The sequence below is a fragment of the Xiphophorus hellerii genome, chromosome 8 (assembly GCF_003331165.1).
Source record: "Xiphophorus hellerii strain 12219 chromosome 8, Xiphophorus_hellerii-4.1, whole genome shotgun sequence".
NCBI lineage: Eukaryota > Metazoa > Chordata > Actinopteri > Cyprinodontiformes > Poeciliidae > Xiphophorus > Xiphophorus hellerii.
This window is the reverse complement of record NC_045679.1, coordinates 23,834,639-23,855,187: the sequence shown is the minus strand read 5'-3', so window position 1 is coordinate 23,855,187 and position 20,549 is coordinate 23,834,639. Positions and strand designations below refer to the sequence as shown.

The 20,549-nt window shown below is 38.0% G+C and overlaps 1 protein-coding gene across 10 annotated transcripts in view; it reads right to left on the bottom strand.

Annotated features, from left to right (window-relative positions):
- The window catches only part of mast4 (microtubule associated serine/threonine kinase family member 4), a 104,565-nt gene that overhangs the window by 27,717 nt on the left and 56,299 nt on the right, over window positions 1-20,549 (bottom strand). For 5 of the 10 annotated variants that reach the window (XM_032569050.1, XM_032569052.1, XM_032569053.1 and 2 more), the window contains one exon: window positions 2,352-2,440. In XM_032569050.1, coding sequence (XP_032424941.1) covers window positions 2,352-2,440 — 89 coding nt within the window. Of the gene's footprint in view, window positions 1-2,351; window positions 2,441-8,669; window positions 9,224-13,831; window positions 13,913-16,447; window positions 16,740-20,549 lie in introns of those variants that run through there. The other 5 variants (XM_032569057.1, XM_032569060.1, XM_032569059.1 and 2 more) reach the window with 5 other exon arrangements.

Genomic DNA, 20,549 nt, shown 5'->3' with positions numbered 1-20,549 from the left:
CTGTAATAATCTCTATCGTCGCTTTGCTTTAAAATACCAAAACCCTGTTCAACAGCAGCTGCCCTGATACCTTGCAGTAATTCATACCGTAGTGCACTCCATTTCTAAGAGTTGGAAATGTGGCTAAAGATCAAGGGAATGTAATACAATCACTGCTTGTTCTTCAAGTAACAAAAATCAACAAAAACTCATTCAAAGAAGGTTCATTGTTTTGCACATTTTCAGATTGCACAAGCACTTGGGGTTTGTAATAGCACCAGCTCTCTATTCATGTGTCCTTTTGTGCTACTTTTCAAAGCTATTAACTGTGGGATTTACTAAAACCATTCTTCCAAGATCCCCGCTTGAGGGAAAATATAATTATCTTCAATTTCTTGTGAAAGCACTGGGTGAACTCTAAAACAATTGCTTAACTGGTCTGATTTAATTTATATTCTGAAATATAGTGAACTGAATGATAAATGTGAACACTGAAGACCTGAAAGCCTGATGACTGCTGTGATATGGAGATAAAAACAGTTCAAAACAAGCTTATAAGAAAGCGTTTTATTTCTTTGAAGAAAAAAAACTGCACTAAATATGGATTTAAGTAGGACATCACACTCACAAACATACTGAACATAATGAGTAGAAATGGAAAAAATGGTAGGATTTTGAACATGAATGTTATAATTAGGTAGAGCAAAATATATATGTTCACTCAGCAGATTGCTGATTGAACAATAGTCTTTTGTCTCCCTTGCTCTCTGAGAGGATATACTGTATGAATATATATATATACATATATATATAATTTTTTTTTTCAAAACTAACTGAGCAAGGGAGAGGGTGTGAGAAGTGAATGCACAAGCATTTGTAACAACGTTTAGTCTACAGCACGGTTTGTACGCTATGTGTGAAGCACAACTAGCATTTAATAAATATGTTGACGTACCCAACACTTAAAACATATTAAACTTTGAGAAATATGTTGCATTTAAAAGCTAAACACCAACATTATTCAGGTAGAATACAAAGAAACACAGAATAAGAAAAAAAAGTGAAAACGCTCTGTGCATAACTTGCAGCTTGGATCACTGTTTTACCCTCCCTGCCATGTTTCTCAATCAATTTTCTCAATCAACTGTATTTTTGTCATCAAGCTTCAGCATACGTCTTTGTATGTACAATTATATTTTTTTAATCCTACGGATTGCTGAGTGAACAATAGTCTTTTGTTTATTTAGAAATCTAAGGTATTAAAGTCAAATAGTCAGGGAAGATGAGGTGCATGTTCTCTGCCATGGATAGATCTCTTCTTTTAGAAATACTGGACCAAATTGCACCACAGCATTGTGTTTCATCAAAGATCAAATGTCATTTTTGCATCAGCTTTCATGAAGTTTAAATGTTGACGACTGAAGTGGACTAACACAAGTTCCTCCCCCAATTCCCCTTTCATATAGTTTTGCTATCCAACAAAGCAGTAATTTGAGTTGCGGTTGCGTTGCAACAACTTTCACATATTTAGAATTAATCAAAATATATTACACAGGTTTTTTTTTCTGTTATAAAGAAGATTAAACTTTTTCAAACAGAACATATAATTTCTGAGGAATTCATGACTAGAAAAGGTTTTACATGGAAGATGGATCAGACATGATTACATGCCTCAATTTGCAATCTAGTTGAATGGGAGTCCAGAAAACCTGCTCTTCTTACCTTTGATATAAATATTACGCCTCAGCCACAGCGTTACGTCATCCCAGAGCTGTGCGCATTCGTTAATAAAAGCACTGGGGCTTTCAGAGACAGAATCCATCTTAAAATCTGGGCTCCTTCATCGGGTCACGATGCAGACTAAACACTCTGAGTCGCAGCGCGTTGTTCATTAAGCAATGGCAGGAAATAAAACGCCCTGTGGTAAATGAGGTCTCCCTCCCTCTGGTCCTGTGCATTTCCTCCCTGCAGGCCGCCACTTCCTCGCCCAAAAACAATCACGGTATTTTTTGATTTGTTGCACCGTTAAATTCTCAGCCCCAGCGCTGACCGAACCAAAGTCTGACCAGAAAAAAACTCCACAAGGCAACCTGATGCTTCACGCTGTCATTTCTTTTTCATCCCATAGCAGGATCACCCAGTGATATTCGGTGTGATTATTATATTTTCTTACTGTATATTCCTCTGCTGGTAATTACAAACAAGGCAATAGAGCTCCTGTGCCATCTGTATTTGAACGTTTTGCAAAATAAAGAGCTGCACATTTTCTATGCTCTTTTTGCAGGTTTCCCCCCCCCCCCTCTGTGTACAACCTGACAAGGATGACAGGTACTACACTAGGTGATATGAACATGTGATGGAAATGAACTCACCTGTGAGAGAAGAGAGCGGAGAGTGGGGCCGCGGTAAACCCGACGACTGACCGCTTCCAATCAGGCTCTTTCTGTTGCTCGTGCGACAGCTGCAAGAACCACAGAGACTCATTTTAAGGAAAAAATACATTAGAAATCATTTTAAAAGTTGAATTAAGGTATAAATCCAGCATCTTGGGGGAAACTATTCATCCATCCATCCATTTCCTGTACACCCTCGTCCCTTAGAGGGGACTAAATAAATATTAATACCTATAAAAAGTTTTTTTGACACCTTGGTGCTCAGCTCACTCGAACTCAGTTCGAGTTTTACAGCTAATGAATACAGAGTTCAAAACGTTCTGACCTCCATGCTTAAAACTCCAGAGTTAAACTTTTGATCAGTTGAATCAAACAGAAAAATCTGTTTAAAATGCCACAAATAAAATAATAAAATGTTGGATTATCACTGTAATAACACAGTGTTAGTATATCATTTTAATGCACTTCATTTTAATCTCAGGGAACTAGTGTGTAGACTAAAAAGAACATTTGCACCAAAGAACTCTGAAATTATGGCATTAATCTCAGAAATGTTCTAGAGAAAACTGCAGATTAATATCAGAAATTTGAGAATTTTCTTTTCCACTTTTGGAAATTTTTCCTAGAAAATGTTTGACCTTTTACACTTAGAAATCTCCTTTGTTTTCTAGAAAATTTGGAAGATTTTTTTTGGGGGGCAGAAATTGGCTCCTTTTTCTATCCACAGTGGCATTAATGCGCCTCCATAGAGATCATCCGATTTGGACGGAAGCGTTCACAAGCGCCACTAGTTGTTTATACCAGTTAAGGTGCTGATATTACCTCACATGTTTGCGGGAGAACGAGGGTAAACAATATCAGTTCAGCCAAATTGTCTCCATGCTCTATGATTATTCACACAACTTATTTTGGGGTTTTTTATTTTAGAAATAAGTTGTGTTTATCGCACTGCTAAAAAGTGGCTTGTTACAGCAACTTTTACGTCTGTGTTGGGTTATTGTGTTATCTTTTGTGTACGATTGCTTCTTTGCAATGTCTTAGGATGCTTGACTCTTCATTACAAGCTGCAAAATGTCAACACACTTTTGTGATTTATATTTGTAGATGGGATGTGAATATAGTCAATGAGGCAGCCTGCTCTGGCTCATTGGTTAACTTTTATTTACTTACTTAGACTTCTGCCAGCCTCTATCTGTACTGCAATTGCACTGAGAAATGTTGACTCTTGTACGTTTTGCATGCTTCTTTCTTTTACTTTTGCTCAAACTGAATTGGAGAAGAAGGAATTGTTCAACTCTCTCCCTTATCCTTGAAGTAGCTACAGAAAACTGAAGTTGTGACATTTAGTGCTTTTACCTCCAAACTAAAAGTTCTTGAGGCTAACTCAACATAGCTTGATGTTTCCCTCTAAAATGTGTAATTTTTTCATGTTATATTTGTTGCTGCCTATTGCCGAAGCCTCCCTTAAAAAGGAGGATTTAGATCTCAATTGGATTTGATCCTGGGTAAATAATTAAAAAATATGCAATTATACATAATTGAATAAAAGTGCGGGAGGCTCAAACAAATAAATAAGCAGATGATGGAAGTGATGGAAAGGCAAGCTGGTTCATTTACAGAACGTGTTCAGAACTGGCTCTTGTTGCAACCTGATGGAAAATCCCTACATATGATCAAATCTACTAAAACGTTTTAAAGGCTAGATTAACTGTTGATATTTGAAAAGCTCCTTTCAAAATAAAGCTTTGTGTTTTATAATGAGATCATAAGCTTAATTTCAGGAATATTATCCAAGGACTATTATGATTGGGAAACAGATTCATTCTCCACTTTTAACTTTAAATTTCACTTAATTGAGTTAAATTTGCTACATGGTAATGAATCCTTCTACATTCATTACCATGTAATGAATGTAGAAGGATAATAGACAATAGGTATTGTCTATTAATATTATAAGCTTGCTCTTGAGTTCTTTCTAATAAAGAAAACATATGGCGGCGCAATATTAAGTTCAATAACCTTGATTTCATTGTCTCGAATTGCTAAAAGCAGAAAATAAAATAAAAAATCCCAATGCGAACACATAGAGTTTCTTTTAGTGGTTATTTAAAAGCAAAATGAAAACCCGTCATGCTCTCATAACAGCCCTCAAGTAACCAGAGATAAAATGAAAAAAAAAGTACCACAGAAATAAAACAAGTGACACAACGTTCCGGTTTATTCCCAACAAAACAAAACAAACAAATCAGAAAAAAAGAGAAGACATGTGCAGAGCATTCCTACTTTTATATTTACTGGTCATGCTATTCCAGGACAGTGACTCACAGGGAGCCACTGTGATCCACAATGTGTGACTCATAAATGAAACCCACTTTTTAACCTTGACAGGAAAAAAAGAGAGAATTACTTCAATGTAAAAGTGGTTTCTGGTTAGCATGACGGTTCCCGGTTTCAGATTAGAGACGGTCAGCGGAAGTACAAAGACCCTGAAGAGCACGCATTCACGTCAAGGTCATGGACTTAAAATCAATGACGTGCAGTTACATAAGCCTCCTCGGAGACCTAAACCATCTTCAGCAGAGTTCACTAAAATGTTATTCAATAATAACGTGCATGCTACAAATCCCCCGTTAAATCTGCTTGGTATTTTACCAGGGGCTAAAAATGACGATGTATGTATTTTTCATGAAGAGCAAAAAAAAGAGAAGAAAATACAGATCTAAGCAGCAGATTCACCCTTTAATACAATTAGAGAAACACACGAATCATTTATGCTGCAGAGAAAGACTGAGGAAGGGACGAATAGCAGTCAGTCAGTCTGTGGTGCAGGCCTCCTGCCTGTGTGCTGCAGCGGTGATCAAAAACAATCTAATTCGCAGAGGCTACTGCAAAGACGCTCAAACACATGGGCTGGCAGTCCTCATGTCTCTGTTGACAGTGCTGCAGAGCAGGTCCAACAGGTACAGGCACTGCAGAGCATCAACGTCAGTCAGTAGCCACGGAGATGGCGTCACTTTTAAATGACGTCCTGCTTTCTCAGGATTTTCGAGGAAAACAGTCAGTATTAAGATTAGAGCTGCAGCTAATGTTTATTTTAGTGACTGAGTAGTCCATCGATTATTTTGATGATTAATCGAGCGGTCGGATGAAATAAAAAAAGGGGGGCATGTTCTGCAGGTTTTTCATTTAACCACTTAAGTTCCATTTTGTAAAATATTAAAAATACATTTTAAAATGAATGAAGCATAATTTAATATTTCTTTTCAGGCCTTTCTGCTTGACGTGGCATTAATACAACGTAGGTTTGACCTGTTGACTATTTTTGATTAACCAATCGATAATTGAACAACAAAAGTTACCAATTACAAGTATTTTCTTAATCTGAACCAGGTAAAGCAAAAAAGTTGCTAGAACTTGAGGAGTTCCATGTAGAACATATTTACAGTCAAAGAAAAAAGTTGTTTTTTTTTTATCTTAAATGCAAAATGTATGTATAAGGTGAGAGTCCTTGTATAGGTGGGATATTTATGGCTATTTTCAAGCATTTATGTTGTCAATTAGAATATTATTTTAGTCTTAAAGTGGAATAATGTCATGCTTTTTCACATTCACACAATTTTTGTAAAAGCAAAGTTCATCATCTGAATAAGATGTGATTTTTGAACCAATGGGATTAAGGGGGAAAAATAACTCGGGTTAATTTAGTTACAAGCAAAAACCTGAAGGTTGGCAATGCACTTATTTTCAGCCTGTTGTGCTCTGATATACTATCATACATGCGGTGAAACATTGTGCCTTCAAAAGTCAATTATTTGTAAGATAAAGTCTGGTCTTCTCAGTATAGACCCAGCTGTTCTGCGAAGGTTTTAGAGGTTTGTTAGAGAAAGTTTGAGGGGGAAAAAAGCACCATGATGACTGAGAGGGATACAGAAAAAAGTCAGGGAAGAAGTTGTATAGAAGTTCAAAGCCGGGTTATGTGATAAAACGTTAATCTTAAACTCACAGATTAATGTTTAATCAATCGTTTGAAAATGGGAACAGTGAGATACTACCAAGATATGGTCAGAGGATGAGCAGCAGAGATCTGCAGCTCAGGTGGGCCAACGGTTGGCCGGGCATCTATTGGTCAAGCAGGCCAGAAGGAGTGGAGTTGAGGCTGCCTAGATAAAATTTCAACTTTTTTCTGATTTACATGAAAAAATGTAATTCAAGTCAATTCAAATGCGTGCCAAACTTTCAGCTTTTCATCTGTAAAAAGCTTTGAAAATAGTTTTTATTTTCCAACTTCACGATTAAGAATTTCTTGTTAAATGATCAATTATGTATAAAAAAAAAATCCATCAACTATAAAAATCATCTTAAGTAGCTCCTTGTCAAGCCATGTTCCTGAACATTTTCACTTGAGCAAGTGATACATTTTAACGTAGGCTAGCGTCCTAAAGCAGGAGAATGGAAACAGCATAAATCTTCATCATGACAGAGCGAGTGGAAAGTCCATATGTGTTCAAAAATGATTAAATATGATGATCATTGTGGATTAATGCTACACCACTGCTTCCTAATCAAGCTTCCATTTCTTCACCCACTATCATCTCAGCACAGGAAGCGCCCCCCACTGTTATTACTGAAGCTGAGTACTTCATGAGTATTCACTAAACTGGCTGCTACTGGATTACTTTATGGGGGGGAAAAAAAAGAGAGTGTGATGGCATTCAAGTCGTCTTCCTTACATCTGATTCTTGGTAGCTAAACTTTAGCAGCATTACCTCTGCAGATAAACGGGGATAATCGTGTTGGTTTAGTGAAGCTTTAAGGGCTGGAGGATGATAGAGAGAAAGTAGGCCAGTGTTTCTGGAGACATGTTAACTGATGTGAACACTCAGCTTCATTAAAAATCTTTGTTTCACTCCAAAAAGACCGCAAACTCTTTGTTCAGTGACTAAAAATACCTTCTGAGCGTCTTTATGACAGCTACTTTCTGAACCAAATCAGTTTATTTTTACCTTGCGTCCACAAAGTAATCTGAATCCGTCAGGACCAATTTCTTAGACGTCGGCCCGGCTGCATATTCGGGCCGCAAGAAGCGGCAAAAATAGATCAAACTCTTAATTCCCAAAGCTCTGCATTCGGATTGCCGACATCCGCAGCCTGACCCGTGTCAACAAGAAGCCAGGATTAATCTTTTTCAGTTCTGTGAGTGGAGCTCTGTCGTCACAGCTGTCAGGTGAGCTGCCACCGTGGGGTGAAAAGAATTGCTGCGATGAGCTGACAAACCTAGATTCAAAGTCAAACATACGACACATGCAGATCTATTAATAGAATAAAAAAATAAAAAAACAGATGACAGGTCCGGCGATTAAAGCACAGCAACACTTTTGTTTTCCTCGAGCTGCAATCAGATGGCATTGCTCTTGTTCTTTGTGAGAATTTATTTATTATTTTTATACATCTCCATTGATTAAAGAATGCTACTTACTTCCTATTTATTTAGACTAAAAGATAGAGCTCAACGTAATATTAAAAGTCACAAATTGGAAAAGAATTCTAATTCTGTCATGTTATAGTCATATTTCATATATATGATATTGAACAACATGTACAGTCAAGCATCATCGACAGACTTGGATTATCGTTTTCGGCAGAGAAAAAAAAATACTAGCCAAAAATGGTCAGTATTTCATTTTAAGCTGTTCTGCAGCAAAATAAAGAGGTCAGGATAGGGATTAAAAACAAATATGATTATATAGACTTTCACCAATACTGTGGTCCCAGTAATATACAGCTAACAGAGATCAAGGGGCTTAGCTGGTGAAGTATGAAGTTTCAGCTAAGTTTATTTTCCAGAAAAAATTTTATTCTTTAAGTTGCAACATCAAAAACGGTTCACAAGACAAGTCCAAGTCCACCGTCTTCAAAAAAAATCAGACTATTTCTCACAGGCAAACTCTGAGTCAACTATTTCAGTTGTGAATGCAAACTGTGACTTCTATAAACACACACAAGATCAGCATCTTCACTTTCCCACTGTTATTTAACTGGGATGGTACATAGGAAAGTACACATCCTGTGTGAGAAAAGCGTGTCACAACGACAAACATTCAATTGCCATTTGGCTCACAAAGCAAATAATACACAACAGGCAAGAAGAAAACATCCATCTTCTAGTTCAAGAAGAGGAGGTTTGGGAACTACATCATGCTTATAGTTTTATAACTAATCTGTTTGTTCAGCTTAAACAAATTTACACAAGTGACACAACGGCGCTGAAAAGTGCAGCAGCTTCATTTCAAATGATACCTCTGGGATCGACGCAGGCGGGCTCCGCTGAAGAAATGTGGCATGTTAAAGTTGGACAGCACCGTCCACGGACTGGAGTCGGACATGGTGTCCGCGTCATGCCAGAGGGGGAGATGCAAAGGGGGCTTCTGAGGTCCTGATGAGAAGCGACGGCTGCCGGGGTTTAGGAGGTTATGACTCCCGGAGCACTGCTGGCAAGGTCCAAACTTCCTCTGCAGGGACACATCTCCAGCCAGCTGCGGCATAAACGCTACTGTCGCGTTGTCCTCAAACAACAACAACAAAAAAAAAAAAAAAGTAATCCGGGGACCGGATCAAAGGAAGGCACAGAGAGCGCGATGCAGGTCAGGGGTCGACGACCTCCGCTGCGGCAGGGACGCGACACCCAACACCGGCCGACTCGACCCGTCTCACGGCAGCTGTTCTGCAGCACGCCAAACGCTCGTCCTGCTCCCTTCGCTCAACATGCTTCATATCATGTAACAGGCGTTTACCACTTCACATCCTGGGGAACGGAAGGGGGGAGGGAGGGAGGAGGACTGCATCATCAACGCATGCTGCCACGCTCTTGCTGCTTTCAAAGATTACACAGGTCCGGTGGGTCAGCGTTTCCAGCGCCAGGTGCATAAAAATTGTGCGATTTTTTTCTATTGCTGAAAAAATACAAAAAAATTAATCTTTGACTGCTCCTTCCACAGAGAGTTATGGCTCTTTTATTTGACGAGAGCCTCGCCTTAACTAAATCACCTTTGTCCTGTGACTCATTTCCTGTTTGACTTTTAAAAACTACAGAGCGACTTAAAGATGTAAAGACAAATGTAGATTTGTTTTAAAAAAAAAGAAAAGATCTTAATACATAAAAACTATTAAGAATATTATAGTCCAAACAGTTTTTGCTATGTTAAACAAAAAGTGAGGATTAATTTTAACAATATTTGATTAGGAGCTTGACTACTGAATTAATAATTAACATTTAATTTCTGTGTTGAATTTGTTTGAGCGACTGGTCTTTGCGGCTATGGCAACCAGAGGTCGATTTTAAATCAGCATAAATGTTACTCTCAGAATCACCCCTTATAAATAATTTGTAAGAACTTATCAAATATAAAATGCAACAATTTTAATTTAAGAAAATAGTCAAGTAAGAAACATAATAATATAAAACTGAGACTCAAATTGTCCATCTTTGAACAACCTATAACATGCTTGTTTGTCTCTTTATTCAACATGCCTGAAACCTTTTAATGATAAACATAAAAAATGACAGAAAATTACACAAATCAATCCCTCATTTATTTGCTCAATTTAATGTTAATCTGCTGCTTGATTTTTTTTTTTTAAAAAGGATAAAATTGGTAAATATTGCAATGCAATAAATAACCGAATCAGTGAAGTGTGTTAATGTTTTTGGACGTCATAGGACTTATATTTCCATCCTAACTAAGACATGATTTCTGCTCTTTTGACGTTAAAACTTACATTTAGAGGTTAAGTATTGGTTTGTAAAAGGATGCTAAATTGACTGCCACATCCAGAGCTTTTAACAAGTTTTATAGCAGGAGGACAATATATGATTGGAGCAACGTAAGATAAAATATCTGCAGCCAGGTGCTTGGAAATGTTTATATTTCTAGACAGTTCATGTTCCTATGTTGTCAGGCTTGTTAACTTATATTACAGCAGTAGAGGACAGTAAAATGATGTGCACAGTAGGACCGAAGGACACTCAGGTTGTTGTAGATGACTCTAATCACTTGCCAAGTGCTCTGCCAGGAAGGGAAAAACAGCTGAGCGAGACAGGCCGAGCAAAACTGATAAAGAAAAACACACCAGTATGACTGGCACATAACCACTGGTCCCACTTCCCTGTGCCTCTCCTCTGTAATAAAGTGTCATCAGAGGTCGCTTTCGACAGCGAAAAAGCCGGAGTTTGCGAGCGCGTTCTCGCGCCGGTCTCCCTGCAGGCTGCTGTGACAGCCTTCACTCTAATTATGGCTCTGCTCCGTTTCGCTGCTCCACATAAGAGATGACAGTTCAGACGGTTCAAAGTCAAACCTGCACACAGCGGCACGAGAGCCGTGGAGCGGAAAACTCATTCAAACAAACAAACAAAACGTCCGTTTGCTTTTCTTCTTTTTTTTTTAAACACACTGAGAGTCTGTTAACGTCTGACAAATGAGTTTAGAGCGCTTCCTTTCCCATGAGCAAGTGTTTACAATTGTGCTTTGTTAACATTTATCGGTGCCAACTTGCAGTTTGACTTTCCTTGCTTTGATTGTTAAGACTTGAGGTACTTTTTTTTTCTTTTGTTACAGCCAAATGTTGGCAACGACGAGAATTATGTGATCATAAACATAAAAAAACAGGACAGACTCAAATGATGCTACATTAAGAAAAACACTGAATCAAAAGACACAATAAATCTATTTCCATCTTGTGGTAGAAAGTTCACAGTTGGATTCAAGTTTGGGTGTTTCAATATGTTGAGTTTTCTTTTCTAAACTGCCTTAACATTATAGGACTGGGCTTGTCACAGTAACAAATTTTGCTGGATGATAAATTTTCCCAAATATTGTTGTTTTGAGACCATTTCCTAGCAATATCACGGTAATTGCACAATTACGTAAGAACACTTTTTCAAAGATCAATAAACTTTAAATTCTAACTAACATTTAAAACTGGAATAGGAAGATATTTTAAAATATCCATAATAGATCAGCAAACGAACGGAAACAACAAATAAGATGAATTATGAAGAATATGTAAAGGAAAATGTCCTACAAAAAAAGTAGCTGGTTGAGACCAAAGCACCAGACTGAAGACTTTAGTCACCCAGTGTTTGGTAGAAAAAGAGAAAAGAGGAAAACGATAAGTGATGCAAATGGAAACCAAGCTCGTTTTAATTTATCATGCGGATAACTGAATTATTGTTTATTGTCCTACATAAGAGCGGAAATCCTTCCTAACTTCCCGATTCATAATGCTATGATGAGTTTAAAACATGCAGTTTGTTGTGTTTCCAAATATTTCCCTTTAGTTGTAGACAGCCTGCGTACGGCGTGGCGCTTGTCCAAGCTATTTTTGCTTTAATACAGAGGGTGAATGATGTGACCTTGTGTTTACCATAACCTGTCCCTCTGCTGAGCTTGCGCACTTCTGAGTTACCCATTTCACATTAGGAAATTCTACATGTAATGAAAAATAAATAATGCAGCGTCTCGTCGCTCAGACAACACAGCATAGAATTAGACTGCATAGATCTGCTCTTATGGATCGGGCAGATTGTCACAAATGCCCAATATGGAATTATTTTCAGTATTGGGACCGATACCTACATGGAATCAGTGCTTCTCCCCTGAGCATATGTTCTGCTCTACACCGAGGTCCTTTATGTTTGCTTTCTACTAACAATAATATTCTGCAAACATTGCCACCCTAACCTAACAACATGTAAACTTTGGTTTACAATTATTAGGCAAAACAGGAAGTAAATTACTGAACACCTGCCTTGGAACTTATGACCTGCTTTGGTTCACCAATGAAACTATTATTTTCTCTCAGTGCAAAGAGCCGCTGCTTGTGTTAAATTGGGCTTTTTATTATATGATGACATTTAATATTTGCACTGGTATATTAGATGAAATCAAATTTTGCATTTGATCACACAGGAAGCTCTGCATTTAGCAAAAAAAACAGGAGAAAAAAAAAAAAAACAGCTCAATGCTGTTGTATGCAGCTGACTCATTTTACCGTCTGCTTCACTTGACTGTCTGCGAAAGCCGCACAGCACAAGAGGAGAACAAGAGCGAGTTGGGTGGGTGTTTCATTCTATTCATTGATGCTGCAGATTCTCAAAAACAAGCAAGTCTTTTGAATGAGATGGAGAGAGAAAAAGAAGACCCAGACATGCTGCAACTTTCATTTCAAATATTTAACCGTCAGCAAATCTTTAGCATCAAATGACATGAACTTGAAATATCACATAGAAATTTGTTGCAAAAGGAGCAAGTTCAAGCACAGAATGTTTTCCAAGTGGCAATAAGAAGAGAGGGAAAGATGCTCAACAAAGATCCAATCATTTTGGGTGGGGAGAGTTTCCATTACTGGTCTGATGGTCACCAAAAATAACAATGACACTGACTCAACCTGAACAGGAATATCTGAACTCCATCTAATTAATTTTACTGTACTCAAGAATGGTACTTGAAATCACTGATGGAGAAAAAAAAGGATGGGCATTAGAGATGCACCGACTGCAGTTTTCTAATCGATCACTGATATTTCAAAGCCTGACCTGATGATCCAGATTGGCTAATGTTCACACCTTTGCATAGGCAGATAAGATCGGTTTCACATGCAAGTATTGGTCGATTATAGATCACCCACAATTCAAGAAATCTGCTTCGATTTATCAGTGCACCACTCTTATTTTTCTCTAAATATTGGTCAAATGTAAACGCCATGTCACGTATAATCTTGTGTTTTGAGCTACATATATAATTTCATCCAAAAATAAACAGGATTTGTAACACCGGTAAGACAGTATGAACTGCTGATTGCTTTTATTCATTTTGTTTAAGTTTGACTGAAATTATAAAAAAAATTTTTTAAATATAGCTTCCTTGCAAAACCGATTCAACCCAAAAGAAAAAGGCTGTCCAAGAGTACATATTGCCTTTAACCTGGAATCAAAGAAGACGCTTTATGTAGATCCATATTACAAGAGAAAGAAATTCATAAGACACAAGGTCAGATACTACTAACAAACTAGTCCATAGCTAAGTGGTAAATGTACAGTTAGCCATCAGTAGCTTCCATCATTTGCAGGACTTTTCATTCCAAAATGAATCAGTCCAGGATTGGTAAGGATTGAAACCATTCTTCACTTTGATGTATTGCTAATGCCCCAAATCCTACTTAGCACATGAAAGAGGAGCAAAACGTCAGAACAGAATGGGGCATGATGAGGATGGGCAGGGGGTTGGTGGCCTTATCAACATTGCATAAGCTCTGTGTCCTCTTACAGCATTTTAATGGCGGTTGATGTTTTAGAGGGCAAACTGAAGATTCTGCTTCACGTTTTTAAAAAATGAAAATTGGCAAGAAAACAAACAAAAAAAAAAACAACACAAGACATCCACGGCTGAACGACTGTTGCTTACCTCCAGAAATGAAAGGCGTGCAGTGGACTGCACGGACTGCAGGGGCTAGTGGGAGTGGGGCTCAAGCTTCGGGGAGTGAGGCTGTAAGTTAAATGGAGTGTAGTGAATAGTTGTCCTTTATCACATACAGGACAGTCAGACCGCCGACGCGCAGCTCTGACACGAGCCAAAATGAAGACGGCAGCATCACCAAGAGTAAATGATCCCTGTCAGACCAATCTAATTGTGTTTGAGGAGCAGGTTCCCGAGGCATTCGTCTGGTTTCTGCGGTGTTTGGTTGCCATTGAGCCTGTAGGCTGTGCCAGACTAAAATGACAGGAGGCAATAAAGAGCACCTATTAAAAGGCGAAAGGTCATAAAAAGGAGTTAGAAATTTACCAAAGATTGACGAGGAGGTTGCAAACAGAGTTCTTCTTGCTCCTGCGATCACGAGAAAAGCTTTTACCTTTACCGTGCGAGGTCATATGTTTAATCTCTGCTTCGGCTGGACTGCCAGCAGCACTGCAGAGCATTAGGTCACGCAAAAGTGAGTTACTTTTACTGCAGTGGCTTCCGTTCATCAAATAGTAAAATGTGGTAAGAACCCAAAGAAAACCAGAAAAATAAGCTAACAAACAGCAATATGATAATAAATGACTTAATTTAGAGAATAATTTGAGAATTTTCTTATTGATTTTAGTGCGATGCTAACGAGAATGGTGGAAATCCAAGTGTGTCAGACCTTTCATTGTCAGTGATTTTATTGAACGAGGTGATATGTTACACCAACATGCTAGGCATTATCCTGCATGTATACCCTGAGTCACCACAACATCATCTTGCTTGAGCAGTCAACATAAATAAAAAAACAGTGCCCTTACAAATGCAGTTTTTCCATTTCTTTTAAAAGACATAATGCTTAAAAATGACTGACAACTGGAGGACCATTTTAAAATATTAGTGTTACAGATCCACCGAGAAATTAGCTGATGATCGGAATAAGGGGATTTCCAGCTTGATTTGCTCTGACTGATGATCAGAAATTAAAAAGAAGAAAAAACTTAAACAGTCACAGAAAACCTAAGCACTATCAAACTGTCAATTCAACAACACTCTTCCGTGTAGATGTTGTTAGCGAAAGAAGAAACTCAAAATTTGCCAGTTTTGGCATTAGTAAAGCGTTTAAAATAAAGTCAGAGGAGGCGCAGAAATGCAAGATACCTTTTAAATGAGAATTATTTTCTCTGACATGTTGAGACATTTCTGTGCTCCATTCAGGCTGCAACAGACCAAGGGAAAATGCAGCATTCAATGGATACCAGGAAGGTATTACAGAAATTAGCTTTTTTAAAATCACTTAAAGTGTCAACTTTAATCCATCCTGGAACATGTTGGATTTGGGAATGCCGGAAGCTTACTGGCAATGTAACAATGCACGTTCTCTAGGGGAAAACAAGAGAAGACTGTTCTTTTAGTAATGCTAACCATGCTAATGGCAATATAAAAGACTAATGAGAATATAAAATAACTGTAATTCTTTGGTCCCCATCTTAATTTGGTGAAACCATATTTTACAGTAACTGTCACACAAGGTCTGACATTGCCTGTGCTCTAAACCTAAATAAAATTAAAATCACTACAACAGGAAGGCTAGAATTAATATTTGGGTTGTTCTTGTTAGATCCTACATTAGTTCTTAAAGAATAATTTGAATAAATTAAAAGCCATCAGTTGGTCAAAGCTTAAAAACATGGAGATGAGAAATTGATCACAAGTTCTGATCGGTGGACCTCTATTATTGTTAACAAACTGTTTTTCATATATTCAGTATCGCAAATATACTAAGGCAGATGATAAATGTCAGAAAAGGAATACTGTTGGGTTTGGTCTCTCAGTATGGTTTGTTGACAAAAAAAAAGTCAAATACTACCATGGCAACACCGCAATAAATTAATAAAAGGACGATGTTCAGTGAGCACAATTTGCTTAGACGCAAAGGTAAGAATGTGTTTGCCAGTTTTCATTGTCTATAGGAAAAAGAAGTGAGTTAGAACATTTTGTTTAATGATTGAGTTACTTTAGTATTGGCCCAAAAATCTGCATAGAAATAACGTCATTCAGCAATCCAATTGGTTCAGCTGCAAAATTCAAACGCTTAAGTAGAGAGAACCATGACAAATGCCTCGGTGACCCAAATAAAACATGTATTGAATCGTGCAAAACGGCACAGTCTGTGATAAAGCTGCCAATGTGAACACACAGTCTTCAGTAATTCCCTGCTTCCCACCTTATTGATCACATCCAGGCATGTTTTTTTTCCCCCTAACATGTGCGTTATTTTGTCATCACTCACACCTGCGAATGAAGCCACTCCTTTATGCTATTTTGTCCACAAAACACACGCATGAAAACCTCAAACTGCAGAAACACGCATGCAGACTCGGATACGCAGGCAGGCTGCTGTTGCCTAGGTGGGGAGGATTTGACATTAGACTTCCTGCTGCAGATGCTGCTGCTGCTAATGCTAACACAGCCTAGAGCAGAAGGCAACAGTGAAAAGACAGCAACAAATCTGACACAGACACACATGAAGCTACACGAGGAGTCGCCTTGAATAAGAGGAAAGAAAATACTCACTCCAGCGTCAGCCCAGGAATTCTCAGTCTCTCCCGCTGGGCTTTCATGGCTGAACTGTGCTCGTTTGCTCTATTGTGGTCATGATATGAATTCACGCTGTCTGCCTGCTGCCAGCTCCCACTACCCACCCCCCCGTCCCCACTGCACCGACAAAGAGACAAACCCAGCCACCACAGTGCAACGAGACCGATTGGTTTCCTCTCCCCACCAAGAAAAAGGGAGGGGGGACTACAATCCTTGTTTTGGTCTTTCCATGTTCCACCTTGAAGCTGTCAAATGAGATCCTCATATGGCAGAGAAAGGCATGGAGGCAGGACAATACCCCTTCTCCCCTCCCCTAATACACGCCCCCTGCTCCTTAATACCACTGACCCCCGTTCTATCCCCACCAGCTGGTGGTGTGCTCCATGGCAGAAATTCATGCAATACACTGAAGTGCTGCTACGTGCAGTCACCTTGACAGCCGCTAACATGAGGTGCGTAGTGCACAACACAATCTTGCCACAACCACAGGGATGATGTCATCTCCGACAGAGACAACACGGCGCACCGCTAACAAGTCAACATCCGCATGAGCAGCGAGGGGGACAGGCGATGGCACAAACAAAAACAAACTTGGGAAAATCTAAAACAAAAAGGTAAAAAAATTATAATAATTATAATTATATCAGATTTCTTCAATTGAATAGTTTTACCTACAGTAAACAATAAACAGATGAACAAATGTGACCTGGTAGCTGTTCTGTTAAGTAACAGAAATCTTTCTTTAATAGAAGAAAATTAAACAAAATGGAATATTCGGAATTTTGATGGTTTTGTTACTGGAGTTGATGGATTTTGGAATATCAAATGTCACCTAATAAAATTGACCATTAAGTAAATACAAGTTTGTGTCAAAAGAATACTACACAATTTATCCAAAATTAACTTAATTAACAACTGTGTAAATGTGCACCTTAATGAGGCACACATTTTGATGTGCAACAATGGCACTTGACAAAATGTAATGATGACTGGTTTTTTAAGACTTTGTATTTTTGTGTTTTTATGATGCACAGCACTTTGACTTGCCTTGTTGCTGAAATGTGCTATAGAAAAACTTGATTGGAGAAGTCAACCCATAAAAAAACTGAAGTAGTGATCATTTCTGAAAATATTAAAACCTAAATAATATGTGTGGGGGAAAAAAACCTAAGAGATTTTTTAAATAAAGCTTTTTACAGATTATACTCTTAAATAAACAGTAGCAAAGTAGAATATTATACCAAAAATAATTGAATAAATTAACTTAAGCAGGAACAAAACATTTCTAAGAGCAGCAGCACTGTAATCTGGGCCAGATCTGGGACTTCTCTACCCGACCAACTCACCAAACACCTCAGAAATCTGGATCTGTAGAATCAAAACATGCAAATTCACAGTTACATGTAATCGGTGATTTGGAATGAGTCTTCCAAATAACTTTTTTTTTTATATTGGAAAAACCATGACATGCATGCAGAAGGTTAAAGTGAGATGTTCATAAACCAATGTCAGTGATTTTAAAAATCAACCTTATTGACCTATTGTTGTAAAGCAGCAACAGGAACATTAAGACCCAAATAGGTTAAATTGCATCAATGACTCAGATAAGCATGCTGACGTACGAGATGCTCAATGACAACAGGAGAACGTTGTTATAGATATATTTCTCCCCTGTGTCCAGTTTATAATTAGTAATTTCCAGAAAGTGTATCAGAAAGCTGAGGTAAAGATAACGCAGTAATGGGAAAGAAACTAAACCCGAAGAAGAACTTTGACCTTCTGACTTTTCAACTGTATAAAAGACAATAAGCTGTAAACAGTAACCAGAGCACAAGCTTGCTTAAGCACTAAATATTCAGTTCCTATCTAGCAGAACAGATCTGTGGTGAGCAAACCGTAGTACAAGTAAAAAGTTTTATTATCCTCGTTTACTGTTCAAAATTATTGAAATTTAACCGCCACACATCCAATTAGAGGATGGAAAACTAAAACTATGAATTAATGCAATACTTTTACCAACACAACACTAGGTTGTCTATTCAGTTCATATTCCATCGAATGTAAACCTGGAAGTGTTATAGTGTTTTCACACCTAATAGACTAGTAGACTTAGTTCAAATGGGGACCAAAATTGCAACATTTGTTACATTTTCAGCTGGTGCCGTTTGCTTCCGAATGAAACTAACAAAATCCTTTGAAAAACCTTTTCACCTGTGGGGGGCGCTGCACCAAGAAATACTGTATATGTGGTAACAACACAAAAACTTATGAGACAGAACAACTTCCTTCTTCACAAAATGTAAACGAAAATGGAGTGGCGTAGATTTTAGCGATTGTAAAATATGTCTGTTGTCTTTGGCAGAAGGCCATGATTCATGTCAGACATGTGAGACTGAAGCTCTTATATGATCTATAGCTTGTTTCCTGCTTTTGGTGCGGTCTTCAGTCCGCTTGCATTCGCATTTGAAGCGCAACAGAGGTCACATTTTTGGAACAAATCCAGTTTAGTCCACTTCAATTAAAGTGGAGTAAGCAGCACTGGTGTGAACGGACCTTCAGACTCTGGAAAAGTAGCCCAAGCTTTCCATAGTGCAAGAATTCTGAGAACTTAAATCCCATGAGCTGCTGATCATCTCTTCCAAATTATATGATATAACCGGACCAGACCTCTAACAGTCTGAAAGTCCTGCAGCCATACTCTGCCCCTGCCTTTGTCTATGACAGGTGCTTCCTGTGTCACAGCAATTTCAAAAGTCCAAAGGAAACAATCAACAGTTTTATCCTCAACAAACCAAGGAAGTTAATGATGCCATCAGATATCTTAAGTTTTTACTCTTCAGTTGGCGAGTGTGTTTGATTTATTGTGCAGCTGTACTGATAGCTAATGTTCCGCCTCTATTTGTGCAAATCAGTGCAACAACATTACTTCCTTTACACAATCACTGGGCAAAAATGGGATCATCAGGCTTGGCTAACTTGAAATATGGCTGTGAATTTGGCAGCTGCTAAATCATTGAGTTCAAGAGTCTTTGGAGAACCCGGTGTAAACTTATTTAACAGGTTCAAAACAAGAAGAAATTTAGGAGACCACAGCGATTGATTAATTTGTAATGACAAGTCACAATACAAGCCATAGATACAACTGCAGCAAAAGGTATGAAATGATTTCACCACAGAATCATTAAAACTAAACAAAAGTTGAGGTCTTGTTGACCAGCAGAATTACAACCAAAACACTGATCACCTTTAAAAATCCTGAAAAATGACAAGGTATAGTAGTTTGAATCAAATGGGTTTATAAAATAAAAATAATTCATTTTACGTTATAACTGACTGCTTCTGATGAAGATAGACATGAAGGACGATGACTCAGCTGAATTTCATTAATAAGATTCAATTAATGTGATTCATAAAACGTCTGATGACTCACTCGTAGAAGTGGATATCTTTGTTGTTACTCCTTTATTGTAGTAGTAAAGTTTGATAACTGGTACTCCAACTTTATCAAGATATTTTCATAGGTTTCACAAAGCAAGCCGTGACCAAGCAAGCTGACCATATAAAGAAAACCTTAAACCATAAGAGAAAGAGCTTATTGTAAAACCAATGGTTTAATTTTTAAACAACTTACAGTCACAATAAACAGATAAGGCTGAGTTTTGATCACTCAATAAAACATTTCCCTGACAATGAGATACTACTGGTGTGTAAGGAGCATTATAGTATGTTTTTAAGAAAATAACTAATAAAACACCTGAAGCTAAAGCATTCAGGATAATAAATATATATTCATTGGTCAGGAAAATAAGTTGCAACAGGACAGCGTTCACACTGCAGAGCAGACCGTGATCTTAACAGCATTTTCGATCATCTACAACGAAACAGTGAAAGTCAATGCAGGTAATTAAAACCAACCAAGTACGACATCATCTGCAGAGATCAGGTCAATGAAGCTCAGCTGACTGCATCTGTTAAACTGGATGTAAGCTCATCTACAGTGAACAGATCGTCTTTAAGATCCAGTTACATGGAAATCTGTTGGCGGGGAAGAGAGTAAGCCCCGAGTTTGACCAGCATA